Here is a 13,626-nt window from a genome sequence, read left to right as displayed (position 1 = left end):
CCCAGGATATCCCGAAAACATTTTGAGAAATTACTGTAGGCTATGAACTCACATCCCTGGTGGTCACACTGACCTATACTCATACTCATATTCACATTTCCAGATGACCATTGGTTCTGTCATAGCACTGCAGTGTCCCAATGCTATTTGAGGGCAAAATGCATTTCTGTTGGTTTTGTTTTGAAATAAATAAATAAGATACGATACATTTGCAGCCCTACGTATACATTTAGTGCAAATATATGTTTTTATCCCTCCATGAACCACTTCAGCAGGTGTCTTATAAAGTGTATAGTATCAATTAATTTGGACATCTTGAAATATCATCTTATGTACACTATAAAGGTTTCATTAAAAGGAGCCTGACAGGCATGGCATGCCTTACATTGACCTACAATGTTTTGAAATGTCTCTCTGCTATGTAAAATGTATTTCACAAACACAGGATGTATAATAGTATTTATTCAAACGAGCACCATTCTGAGAACAGACCTGCCATGATAATGAGTGAAAGAGGTGTAATACTGTACCCTCATGCAAAGTTCACTGTAAAATGTACAGACATCTTTATTGCAGAGAACAAAGCTAAAATCTTTTTTGAAGTTCAATGTAATCCATATCATTTTTTTTTATTGCACCCTATACCCATGTGTGCATTTAAATACTTGTACTTGGTTTGAACCTCAGGACTCCCTGTAAGTCGTGCACATGTGACTATGTTTGTTTGTGAGTGGTTGACTTTGCTTTGTTGAAAGCAGTAAACATTGTTCAGATCCCAAGGTCTGATACTGTCAGAGAGGATGCTGCATGGCATGTAGGTGCCCACGTTCTGGATATCATTTTCCTTATAAAACCAAAGGTAGTAAAAACGGTTTCTTAAAAAATCAACCACAGAGGAAAATAAAACAGAATGCAGCGGTGTCCTGAATTGTGACAGGAAGATCTTTGTTCTGGTCAAAGATTGGTTATGAAACATGTCATAATCTTTAATGCACTTCAGCATTTTTTTCCAGTATTGTCTTTCAGTTTGTAAGAAATGTGCCTTTCTTTTTTTTTTTTTTTTTTGCTCATGAATCAGAACACTGGTGTGTATTTTGGCTGTGTCTGCATGTGTGTATGAGGTGGTTGTGTATGCTGCATGTTCGTCTGAATCTGTTTATATGTATGTGTGTTTGTGTGTGTGTGTGTGTGTGGTACATGTCACTGGTCTTCATTGTTGCTCCAAGCAAGTTCCAGCACAGTTTTACAAAGCCATCGACACTGCAGTGCCAACAGGCGAGGGGCATCGTGGGCATCGTGGGGGTTCCTGAGCCTTTGCTGCCACCCCGGTCCCTGCTCCGTCTCACACAGTGGTGACCCTCATCACCACCTCCCTGTTGGCGGTGGCCCGGAGGCGTGGGTCGATGGGCCGCAGCTGGCTGAGGATGTGCAAGATGGTGTAGCCACAGTGGTGGTTGAGGATAGTCCTTAGCCTCCGGCCCTGCCGCCGGCCCCGGCCCACGCTGTTCGGACCGTGGGCGCCGCTGCGGCCTCCGCGCCCCGCCGCCTTACTGCTGGAGCTCACCGGGTCCCCCAGATCCTTCGCCTTCTCATAGTTCAAAACTTTCCACTGCTGGTTCACTGCCTGCCAGCGCTTGAATATTCGGTACACTGAGGAGCCCTCGTGGATTATGAGGCCTGAAGAGAGATGGGAGTTGAAGGGGGAGACAGAAGAGATGGAGTTATAATGAGGAGGCTTACTGTATTCAAACAAATAGTTAAAACTAGACAGAGATTCCACGTTTATAATAATGTTGTGGTAGGATAGTAATAACCATAACAATTACAAGATGAGCAGTGCAATAATATACACATCATTTACAATGTACAATACCTAAATATAACAAAACAATCAGTTGGAAGTCCTACAATTGCTAGAAAGAACAGCATATTCCCTCACCTATGCACACAATGTCCATGAATCCATACATGCCATAGCAAATCTGAAAGAGAAGGTCCTGTCGCTGCCACTTGGCTGAGGGGCTGAGTGAAGACCACACCAGCCAGGAGATGCTGGCAATCAGGAACAGTGAGCCCAGGATGATGGCTGCAATCTGAACCTTTTCAATCACGGTGAGGGAAATGGCCTGCCACTGTGGAGAGGGGAGAGGTGAGAAGGAAACAAGTGGGACAGGTAGACCTGATACAAGCGCTCCTCTGATAAGATGAGGATGGTGGGTGATTATGGTGATGATGTTTGTGTTTGCATGACACCAACTTTAAAATACAGGTGCATTTAAGAAAATTAGAATATCAATATTTCAAGACTTTTTCTTGTTTTAATCTTGATTATTCTAATCTACAGAAATGTCAACCTGAGAAGACCTCTAATCAGCTAATTAAGTCAAAACACCAGCAAGGGTTTCCTGAGACTGTAATCTCTCAGTCTGGGCAGGGCAATGGGCATTGTCTGGGCAGGGCAATGGACTTTTTCCACGTTATTCTGATTTGTTTCGATGCACCTGTACACTACATACTGTAGATGTCAAACTAGTTTGAACCAACATCTCTCACATATTGTCAGGCAGGTGCAGAGTGAAAGAGCAAGGTTTGGTTTAGAAAGCTTGGGGTAAGGCACGTGGTAACCTGCATTGTTTGCAACAAGAAGAAGCTAGACGATTATCAGCAGTATCTCAAAACAAGTAAGTAGTAAGTATCCCGTGAGGAAAATTTGGTTTCTGCATTTATCCCAATCTGTGAATTAGTGAAACAAACTCAGCACACAGTGAGGTGAAGCACACACTAATCCCGGCGCAGTGAGCTGCCTGCAACAACAGCGGCGCTTGGGGAGCAGTGAGGGGTTAGGTGCCTTGCTCAAGGGCACTTCAGCCGTGCCTACTGCTCGGGGTTCGAACCGGCAACCCTCCGGTTACAAGTCTGAAGCGTTAACCAATAGGCCACGGCTGCCCCTAAGGGCAATGGATGGACTGGTGTGATGTTGAGAAGACCAGCAGTAGAGAGCTGTGGCTTGTGGTGTGGTCAAAATTATCCCACAGTGGATGCTAACCGCATTGTTGGAGCAACTTATGATGTTCGACCAACATCATGGGTCAGCGAAGCAGGAGGCTGTATATTCTTTCTGATTGTCAATCCAGCCTGACCCAGGGTCGCTTCCACATGGAGACATGGAATTAAAATCACTGGGGTGTTTGAGAACAAACAGGCTGAGGTTAACTGCAATTTCTGTGAGAGGGGCATAAAAGTGGACATGGGCAGAAAAGAGCCTGATGAAAAGGCAAGCCACTGGCTACAGCTGATGCGCTCACAGACTACCTGGGGTCATGGTACAACCTGAATTGACTCTTAAGATATCTTCTTTCTGGAGCTGTGTTTGTTCGTGTCACTGGTTATTATGAAGTGCCCATGAAACAGGGCCTTTATGGACCCGGGTACAACATGCGGATCGTGTTGTGACCAGTGGTGGACATTACTTGAGTACATTTACTCAATTACTGTACTTAAGTCGCTTTTTCATGTATCTGTACTTTACTTGAGTATGTCAATTTTGTTAAACTTTTTACTTTTACTCCAGTACATTTCGAGGCCAAATATCTTACTTTTTACTCCAGTACATTTTGTGACAGTTGAAGTACAGCTGAAGTACCTTTTGGAAAAAAAGACTGTACAAATACATGTGTACTTACATGTATATTTTCTATTAAGCAAGCTACAGTAGGCTTTAAATAATGGTGTTGCCTAACCTATGTTATTGTCATATCCACTGTTTACTGTACCTTGTTGACCCCTTTTCACAATATTGATGTTACCATAACTAGCCTCTTGACGCCATCGAGCAAATGATAGACAATGATAGACAATCTGACACTGTCAAACACAAAAGGGAACATCTTGATTTGGTCTGAAAGTGTAAAGCATTCAACAAAGAAAAATGTGGTTACTTTGAAGTATCTAAGATAAGATATCACATTAGTTTGTTTTTAGTTCTTTCTACATACAACAATTATTAGCTGATTTTGTCCTTGAATGGAGGAGAAAGGCTCAATGAATGCCTACTGTATGTCTGTGCCAAATCATTTCAACAATAGTAAATGCAACTAGTCATAATACATTTCAGGACTTTTACTTTCGATACTTAAGTACATTTGAAGGCAAGTACTTTTGTTTCCACTTAAGTGGAAATGTAAAAGGAGGACTTTTACTTTTACTGGAGTAACATTTGACCATGTGTATCTCTACTTTCACTTAAGTACAAGATTTGTGTACTTCGTCCACCACTGGTTGTGACTGCCACCCGCCAGTTGCTTATGGTTGAGTTTTATGTTCTGCTGTGTTGTATTGATTAACCTAGGTTGTTGATTGGCTGCGGGCAGCACATGCTGCACTGTGAGCTCCTTCACAGATCCCAGGTAGAGTCTGCGACATGTATTGCAGCTGTCTCGATCCCATTGTGCATTGCTCTTGCATTATGTTACCCTTAGTTCTTGATCAGACATTGTGGGAAATCCCCAACCAATAGTGCAAGTACAAGGAATTTAATATTTCCCTGTGTACAACTGACACAGAAATGCATACTATTTGTTTAATGGATCAGAAACGTGACCTTAGATCTGATGCTTACCTGTAGTGGGTTTTTGGTGCTGATGGCCAGCACATGATACTTGAAATAGCAGAGCTCACAGCTCCAAGATCCCCGCTCGCTGATCCAGCGAATCAGACAGGGCTGGTGGGTGCAGCGAACAGATCCAGCACAGCGGCATGGACTCAGCAGCTCCCCCTACAGGAGTGACAAAGGACAGCATTTTAACAGCATGTCTACCTGTCAATCCCTTCTTGTTACCTGATCCCGCAAACATTTTGAGACAAGGACTGTTCCTGAACATTTTGATGGTGATAGTGATTGCTGTCACACAGAAACTGTGAAAAAGTGACAAATATATGTAATATATATACAGTTAAAAACAAAATTCTTCATACCCCTGGCAAATATTGATTTGATGTTGATTTTCTCTTGACCAATATGTTTGTTCTGACTGAAAACGACACTGCCAATGTGGTAGAATGACACATGACAATGTGGTAGAAACATCAAATCAAAAAAAGAAGCGATTTGATCTTTTTTTAACATTTTAAAATTAATTAAAAATTAATAATAAATTATTATAGGACGATTCTAAGGGCCCAGCACTGACAGGGAGCACACACCCGCCCCCCCCCCCCCCCCATAATACAATTATCGGGGGGCCCAGAATTATTGTCTATCATAGGGTCCAAATTATCTTGCAGCGCCCCTGGCAGAAAGGTAGGTAAATTGTTACTCTTTCACATATGAATATGATGTAGTGAACTATCATCAGTTCATTCATATTCATTTCATTCAGATCATTCATATCACCCAGTCAAATTCCAATACTATTGTCTCCAGGCACATTCCAGCATATTAGTCTCTGCCAGACTAGGCTGAGGCTACTTTTATGACATATAACATTTCAGAATGTAGGGCAGTGAATTGTGTGCTGTATTTTTTCTTTTAAGATAACTGAAGGGAAAACTGATGCTAGAACCGAAAGACACACAGCAGACAAAATATGGAAATGTTCGTCATAGTAACATTAGTCATATCTACTGAGTCAATAGAAGTCTTGTCAGAATTGGTGAATGGGTAACTGGGCACAGCTTGCCAGCTCCGCACATCACATTATGTAGCCAGTGCCTGCTGGCAGAAGAGGAATGAGGAGGGAAGGTGAATGAGAGGTGAACTTCCTCCATCATTAGTGTTTCACCCAGACCGCCGGTCGATCAGGTCCACTCTCGACACCTGGAGCAAGACTTCACAGTCTGTTGCTCACCCTTATGGCCCCAGGAGGCCCAGACCGGAGCCCTTCTTGACATTCAGTCTCAGACACTCAAACCAGCCAGATTATCAAGCCAACAAAACAACACCCTTATATGCCATGTTTTTTTTATCTTGCCCAAGGCTCTCTGCACATTAAATGTCCCATGACACTATAGCTAAGTCTGAAGCACCTTCTGCACATGATGCATTATCAGCCCACCCTTGCAATAGCTCTATAGGAGCAGACATGAGTGTTGAGTGCTGAGAGAGACATCTAATCACAATAAAAACCATAGTTTACTCTTTATTGATTCTGTTCTTGGATAATCATGTAATCATAAAACAGTGTGCTGACTCTCAAAGTAAAAAAGCCCAGGGAAGGACTGTATAATATGGATCTTAATAATGTATGAGCCAGTAGTAGGGTTTTCTATTTAGATGACTGTAGGCACATTCATTGTCCTGATGTACTGCACATGCTAACTACATCCAAAACAATACTGAACACACATTTCAGAGGGTATACTATCATAAAACATGGGAAGACTTGAAAGAGGGAGAGTCAAATTCTTGTAATTTAAGATCATGTTACCTAACAGCATTTTATAGCAGTGAATGTACTTCACGAAAAGCTTTACCCTTGCCAACATGCAATACACTTAAAAAGAGGCTTCCAGCAGTTTTTATGAAGTCATGCAATCTGCTGTTTCAGACATAAACATATTAACTGAAACCATTTCAGATTAGAGATTAAATTGCACTGTCTAGAGCAAGCTATGCATCCAAATCTGTAAATGCCAGTATAATTAATGTTTCTTTAATTATTTACTAAACTATTAACAAAAGTATCGTTGACTTATTGACCACTGCACAGTAACAACTAAACTAAATGTACTATGGTCAGTGGGTCATTAAAGGAAATGTCAACATACAGCATGCTTATGGAGTTTTTTTTTACTTCAAACCGGAATTTGGTCTGAACCTCCCATTCATTTATTTCCGAAAAGATCCGCAAACTAATCCAGCAAAATATCTAGCGTTCCACTTTTAACAGAATGCATTAGCATGATCTTTGGGTCAATAGTAGACCAAATGAACTGACACTGACAACAGCTATTACTCTCCCCTCACCTTATTCACATTCCAGCATCTATGTACCGCCATTCAGCATCTTTACCTCCCTCTCTCTCTCTCTCTCTCTCTTATTCTCAGATAAACTGTGAAATGGTCAGACAGATACTTCTTATTCCTGATCTTATCGACAGTATATAACATTTAAAAAGCTTCTAAACAAATACATATTACTATCTTATCTCATATTAGGAACGCTTACTCTTACAAAAACACAGTAAAGGTAGTTTTTACTTAATCATAGCATTCTCTCCACTGTCTAAACATTCTAAGGTTTTTGTTGTGATTACTGAGTTACTGTGTATTCATTTAACACATTTCTATTCTCCCAGCAAGAAAAGTGCTTCATACCAAATGCCAAATTCACCCATTTACACACACACTCTCACACACCTGTGGCAACTATGCAACTATTTCTGCTATGACCAGACTGACTAGGGACACTCTTGGCACAACCCCAGAATTGGAGATCCTTCTGTCTGCCAGACGATTGGTCCATCTCCTACACCACTACCACCTCCAGGTATGGTACAGTGCCTGCTTACATGAGCGTGCAGCCTGTATACTTAAAGCAGAACTAAAGAAGATTTGCTCTCGGGGTTCCCCTACAGTTGAGAAGCGCAATGATAAACAAACTAAATGCTACAAAATATAAACACAACTCCGATAAAAGGGAATGCACCGACAGCAGTCTGTAGGAAGAGATCTCCGAATGTGTTCCTACCCAAACAGCAACTTCGTATGACTGTTTTACAAGTGGTAAGACCTTATTTTAAGGTAAACAAAACTAAAAAAAAACGAAAAGGCCCTCCACCTCCCACATGCGTGTGATACTTTCCCTTTAGATGAGTGAATTCAGGGGTTTTGGTGGCACAGTTTGGATAAATGAAGGGATGTGAGAAAGAAATGTAGAGATGGATGAAAATGTAACCAGGAAGAGGTGGTGTTACTCTCTAGCAGCAAAGGTGTCAAATGGAATCAGTGATGGATCTGTCCTGAAACTTGACAGATATGACAGGCTGCTAATCATGATGAATATTTCATCCCTCCCCCAGTATGGGGTAATTATGCTTGTAAAGGTAATTGGGCACACTGCAGAGACATTGTCCATTGCTTGTGGTGACCTGTTGGGAGGTTTCAATCCTCAATACAGCTCATGAATAACTACACTGACAGAAAGTGTGACAGACACAGTGATATGCTGTAGCACCACCAAAGCCTCTCATGAGGGTTGAGTCTGCCAGTCAGAATTTGCAGAGGCCCTAACATATAATTCCTGTCAACACACAGATGATCGAGTCATCTACGGGCACGTCGCTGAGGAAGGTGTGATGGCTCAAATGCCGATCTGTGTTGCGACTGCAATCACAGCTCCTCTAATGAAGCTCCAGTGTGTGCTGTACAGGCGGGCCAGCAGGGCCAGCTTTTCAGAGCATCTGGTGCTTGGCGATGAACCAGAGCTTCACTCATTGTTCTAACAATGGCCAGCATGAGGGAATGTGTTTGATAGCTTTCAAGCCTGAAACTGACTGACATACTTCCTCCTCCTGCTAAACATATTACACACGGCAATCAAACTGAGATCGATCGAGGGTCTGAATAATGGACACAGGCCATCTGTGGTGAGGGTGGTTTGGCTGTCTTCAATCTTATCTTAGAAGTAGGCTAGCCTACTGCTTGGGGTATGTAACAAACACTTAACACTTTCAATAGTCTGGGATTAAATAGGGAAGTCAACATAAATAGCCTACAAATAAAAGCATTAACATTTATTACTGCCATTATTACATTTATTTCCTCATGGCTTCTTTTATTATAATTCATATTTAAATGTCAAACTGTTTAAGGTGTCCTCAACAGGGAACGAGACAGCAATGTAAGACAATAAAGAGAAGTATACACGACTACTTTTGACGGTTTACAAATATAGTATCTAGTATTATGGAAAAACTGACACTGACAGGTGCTTCATCCATGTCACCATGCAAATAGTAGTAGTAGCCTATATGTTTATCACAAATGGCCCATATTGCATCTTATACATCTCATTTCAATGAGGTTGGTGAAGGTTATATGGCCAATATGTCAGAATAATAACAGGAGGGTTATAGTGTAAACTGTTAAAACTATAAGCCATTAGCCCCAACACCAACATAAAAGTGCAGAATGTTTTTAAAAACCTAAATGATCTGAAGCACAGCATGCATACTATTTCTAAGTATGAATGAATCTGAAATAAGTAAAAACAATAAAATCTAAGCAGGGAAGCAATGATGACGCCCAGTTGGACCAATGAGGTGTGGCGCGTGTGAAGCGCAACCGGGACAGTACCTGCTCCGGTCCTTGAAAACAGATTCGGCACTGGGGCGTGCGCATACCGCTCCCGGTGCTGCTCGTGAGGGACACTGCATCCAGGCCCGCCTGCAGCTTGGGGTCCTTTTCCTCAAACGCCAAGCTCCTGGGCCTCGGATCACTTCCGTAATACTCCTCTTCGTCATTACGAGAAGAGCAGTCGACAAAGGGTGGCCATCCGCAGCCGCCCATCCCGAGTCCCCGCATGGTCGATCGTCTATTTAGGTCTACGTCGGTATCAGAGTGTCTAGAACCGGGTCGCATAAAAACCAGTACCTTCAGTTCATTGAAAAACATGCGGATCCGGTACTTGAACATCTTTGATTAAACCGTACGTTGTGGTGAAAATAGAGACTCGGCGGAATCTTACTACTGTTATTAGGCTATTATTATTATTATTATTATTATTATTATTATTATTATTATTATACTTGAATGCAGGGTAGTAGGCCTAGGTTGTGCAACCAAGTAGCCTACACCAGGGGAACACCCTAATTTTGCCTGATTATTTATTTGGGGAGATACAGAAGACCAGATAGTCTTGGTTTATGTGATGGTATGTGTGTATGTCAATGTAAGTCAATGCGGATGAGCGATTTCCCTCAGCGGGCCAACACTCCTTAAGGAGTCAATATCCAAGTACCATGGCCAAACCAATCAGCACAAATCGCAAATAGCCTAGACATATAGCCTACAAATCGCAATTGGACATCTCCTGCATCCGTTCTCCATGTTCAGTTTTTAAATAGCCCTCAAAGCATGGTCGTCACAGTAATCTCAATATCTCATTGTGCTATCCAAAGTAGAAGAATATGTGAAAACGGGCGAACGAGGAACTGAGAAACAAGGAGGCACAGGCTAATATAAAAGGACATTTACAATCCAGAACGAAAAACATCAACGCCACGTCCACAAAGTCATTTCTCGGAACGATTTCCGTGATCATAATCCAATATACAGTGGATAATTAGGGATAAACTTTCCCTTGAACGTAATGTGGTCCTTCTTGTTTTTTCTCTGGTAGCATTCCAGCTACCATCCCATCATGACGATTTTCTTATTTTGGTCTCCTGCATTTTTCTCTCGATCTGCTCGTGTACAATCTGCGACCACCGCCATCCACAACCCAGAGACCCGACTCAGAATCCATTGAGCTTGCATTTTATAAACGACGGGTTAGCAGGAAATCGGACAACAGCAAAACATCTCTCCGTTTGATGTCCATCGCGAGTTCCTTGTGTGCCCGGCCAACATTCATACGACGGACGGAGATGAAAGAGAAAAACAAAACGGATAGGACAGGCTGTGGAGGAAATATTGCTGCGAATGTTCCTGTCAAAGAATCATCATGACGACTACACATCCCAAGTCAGTTAAAGTGGTAACGCCACTGATGAATACATGATAGTAGCCTACTTATTTCTTCCCGTATGCTCTTTGAAATTGACGGCTTCCGGATTGAATTGAGGAAACAAATATTCTAGAATTGCAAATCGCCATTGTCATGCACATGCAAATCGTTATTAGTTCAGAAACATGCACATTTTCTTGAGCAGACTCCATGTAAGATCTCGGGGAAAAATTGACCGTTTTGGTGTTTATTGACAAGCGCCGCGCCGCGCCGCGCCGCCGCTCTCCGAGGTGCTGATCTCAACATGACGTAGGATGACACGTGCACCCGCGAAACCTTTAAACAGTCTGGATCTGGGTGTGTGGGTTTTGCGTCTGTCTAGGCAAGGTTGTATTAAAATTTCTAGAGAAAGAAACGGTGTTATTTTTAAGAAGTAGGCCCATATCACATATAAGCCTAGTTAATGTATCTTATCTGGCTAAAGTTAGTTATAGAGTAGCCTAGCCTATCTCTATAGGCCTACCTTTAGCATTTGGCCTGTATCAGGCCAGATGTTCTCAACCTTGCTACGGCACACCAAAGATCAAATCATAACACCGATGTATGGTTATTGATTATAAACTAATGTTAGGCCTATGCCACACACTCTATTATACCACAACGATAAGGAACTTATTTAAGGGGCCACGGGAGGAGTTTTGGAGCGTAAGTCAAAAAAGACGTGACCCTCCCTCGCCAGCAAGACATTTTTCTATGACCCTCCAAAGTGATTGAGAAAAAACGCATGACCCTCCCCAATAATAATTTATTGATGCATTTTGTACTGGGTCAATTTGGGAATTGCATGCTACCACTCCTTCCTTGAAATGCCTTGAAAAGGCTGTCGTTTGCACAATTTCACAAATAATCACCGGAACCGAAACATAGGCTACCTGACAACTTTTTCCGGGTTTATCACATATTTGAACTTTATTTCCCGCTGTCTTAGGAAGAGCTGCAGGGCCGTGGCAACTCGACGGGTGCGAGGCCCTTTTCAATTACGTGCATGCCATGAAGTCATGCGAATACTTTAACTGTCGGTGCATTAGTAGGCAACACCAGCTAGTCTTTAAGAGGGGCAATTGTATAGCCTATAACATTAGCTCAGTCACATAGGCTATTTGACTATAGGCCGTTTATATAGGCTACATCACGAAACCAAACTGTAACAAAGCACTTTAACAGAGGGAATTAATTGGGCTTGAATTATTGTGCTGAACGCTATTTGTCAATGAGCAGAAACACACTCGACATTCAAACTAGGCTATTGACGGAAACAAATCACTGATCACTGATCGTTGCTTTAGGACATTAAGCCACGTTAAGCTTTTTGCTTAGGCTACCAATAGCCTAGGCGTTAGCCTAATGAAGAATAAACGCTTAATGTCATCTTTGGCCAGGTGCGAGGCCCATCAGATGCGAGGCCGACGGCCCAAATTTTGCTGTTTTCATGCATACAAAAGTTGGGTGACCCTCCCTCCTAGAATAAAAAAAATGGGTGACCCTCCCCTCAACAAAGAATAAAAAAGACATGACCCTCTCCTATTTTCCTCCGGTGGCCCCTTCAATAAATAACGAACGGTCCCTAAGCATAATATGCTCACATGATGTTGACTGAGCTATTTAGCCTAATTATGAGGCTGCATTTATGCATCTAAAAGTGACCCTAGAGCCTATTTCATGAGCCTGTAGGCCTATAAAAATTAGTTCCTCAAAATTCCATGGCATACATCACTAGGCCTATGTCAATCAAATTACTACTGAAGAGTTCATTCTCATTTACAGGGCAGGATCCTATGTACGACCATTATTTCAAGTTAATGCGTTGCTAAAAGGTGTATCACTATCACAAATTATAGGCTTAATGAAGACCCACAGACGCGGTCTCTCTCACACACACAGCGAGGGAGAGAGAGAGAGAATGTCGATTTGTATAGGCTTGCCCACAAATACAAACCCACTAAGATCATTCCGTGCTCCCGTCAATTCGTCTAAAAATGCAAAAGGCAACCCCCTTCAGCACACATTTTGGCTGGAGCTCATGTATTATTACTGCACATCCCCACTGCGCTCAGCGGCGCAAAGTGGGTCGGTTGAACACATTAATTATTGAATTGTTCCAAAGTCGGAGCAGCAGCTTCACCTCTCCCAAGAACAGGCGTCCACAAACGTTTTCAATTGCCATACATTGGGGGCAACAGTTCCAAGTTTGAGTACAACCACATTGGCTTTCTGAAAATCACACATTTATTGGTTAAGTCTACCCATATGCTGCTGATGGAAGATATTAACCATGCAGCCTGACAGAAATAACATTTAGCATGGAATATTTAGGCCTAGCCTACTTTCATGAAATAACTTTCTGTGTCTATGGACCATTTTGTACAATTGAGGTCGTCAACCCCTCACCATCAGTGCACACCCATCCCGCCTATTTCTAATCAAAGTAGCCTACTTTACCACTTCCGCTTGTATAGCTAAATTTACTAGTGGACAGGTGGCCAATCTGCATGGGGTCTAACCATAAGACTATACATAGAACATATGGTCACCGTTTCCGCACAACTTCTGTCAGCAACCCAAACAGAATGACTTAGTTTCCAAATATAGATAAAAAAAATACAAATATAGTTGTGTACACAGCCTAGCCTACTGTAGAATACCTGTGCGTGAATGCACATACTGTAAGGTGGTTTTGAGACCTATGATGTTGTAATTTCTTACTCCGAGCGAATGAATATCGTTTACGAAACCTTCTCATCTCCACTAGTTCTAAGTTCTGACCTCTTGTGGATACCAGAGGAATTACTAGACACAGACAGTGGAGACCAGTGTGTTATTTTCCTGTTTCAGAAGGTAGGCCTACCAGTATTCGTTACATGACGTGAATCCTTTATCATACACTAATAATCAAATCTAC

General features: G+C 42.1%; 1 protein-coding gene across 1 annotated transcript; it reads right to left on the bottom strand.

The window, feature by feature from the left end:
• Window positions 1-1,342: 1,342 nt before the first annotated feature.
• On the bottom strand, window positions 1,343-9,634 carry marchf9 (membrane-associated ring finger (C3HC4) 9). Its single transcript, XM_076276636.1, has 4 exons — window positions 9,296-9,634; window positions 4,619-4,774; window positions 1,940-2,132; window positions 1,343-1,677 (listed from the first exon to the last, which is right to left on the bottom strand). The coding sequence occupies exons 1-4, from the start codon at window positions 9,632-9,634 to the stop codon at window positions 1,343-1,345; spliced, it is 1,023 nt and encodes a 340-aa protein (XP_076132751.1).
• Between the last annotated feature and the right edge of the window lie 3,992 nt (window positions 9,635-13,626).

The sequence above is a fragment of the Alosa pseudoharengus genome, unplaced genomic scaffold (genome assembly GCF_046254945.1).
Source record: "Alosa pseudoharengus isolate Yale_2024_CS ecotype anadromous, Long Island Sound unplaced genomic scaffold, YU_APseudo_1.1 YU_APseudo_1.1_scf_9, whole genome shotgun sequence".
Lineage (NCBI taxonomy): Eukaryota > Metazoa > Chordata > Actinopteri > Clupeiformes > Clupeidae > Alosa > Alosa pseudoharengus.
The sequence above is the reverse complement of the archived record's forward strand: the minus strand, read 5'-3'. Positions and strand labels throughout refer to the sequence as shown.

Excerpts from the sequence above, each read along its gene's own strand:
- marchf9 (XM_076276636.1), bottom strand. The coding sequence starts at position 9,634 with ATGTTCAAGTACCGGATCCGCATGTTTTTCAATGAACTGAAGGTACTG. Across the intron at positions 4,775-9,295 it reads GTTTTCAAGGACCGGAGCAG|GGGGAGCTGCTGAGTCCATG; the intron begins GTACTGTCCCGG and ends TCACTCCTGTAG. Across the intron at positions 2,133-4,618 it reads GCACCAAAAACCCACTACAG|TGGCAGGCCATTTCCCTCAC; the intron begins GTAAGCATCAGA and ends CCCTCTCCACAG.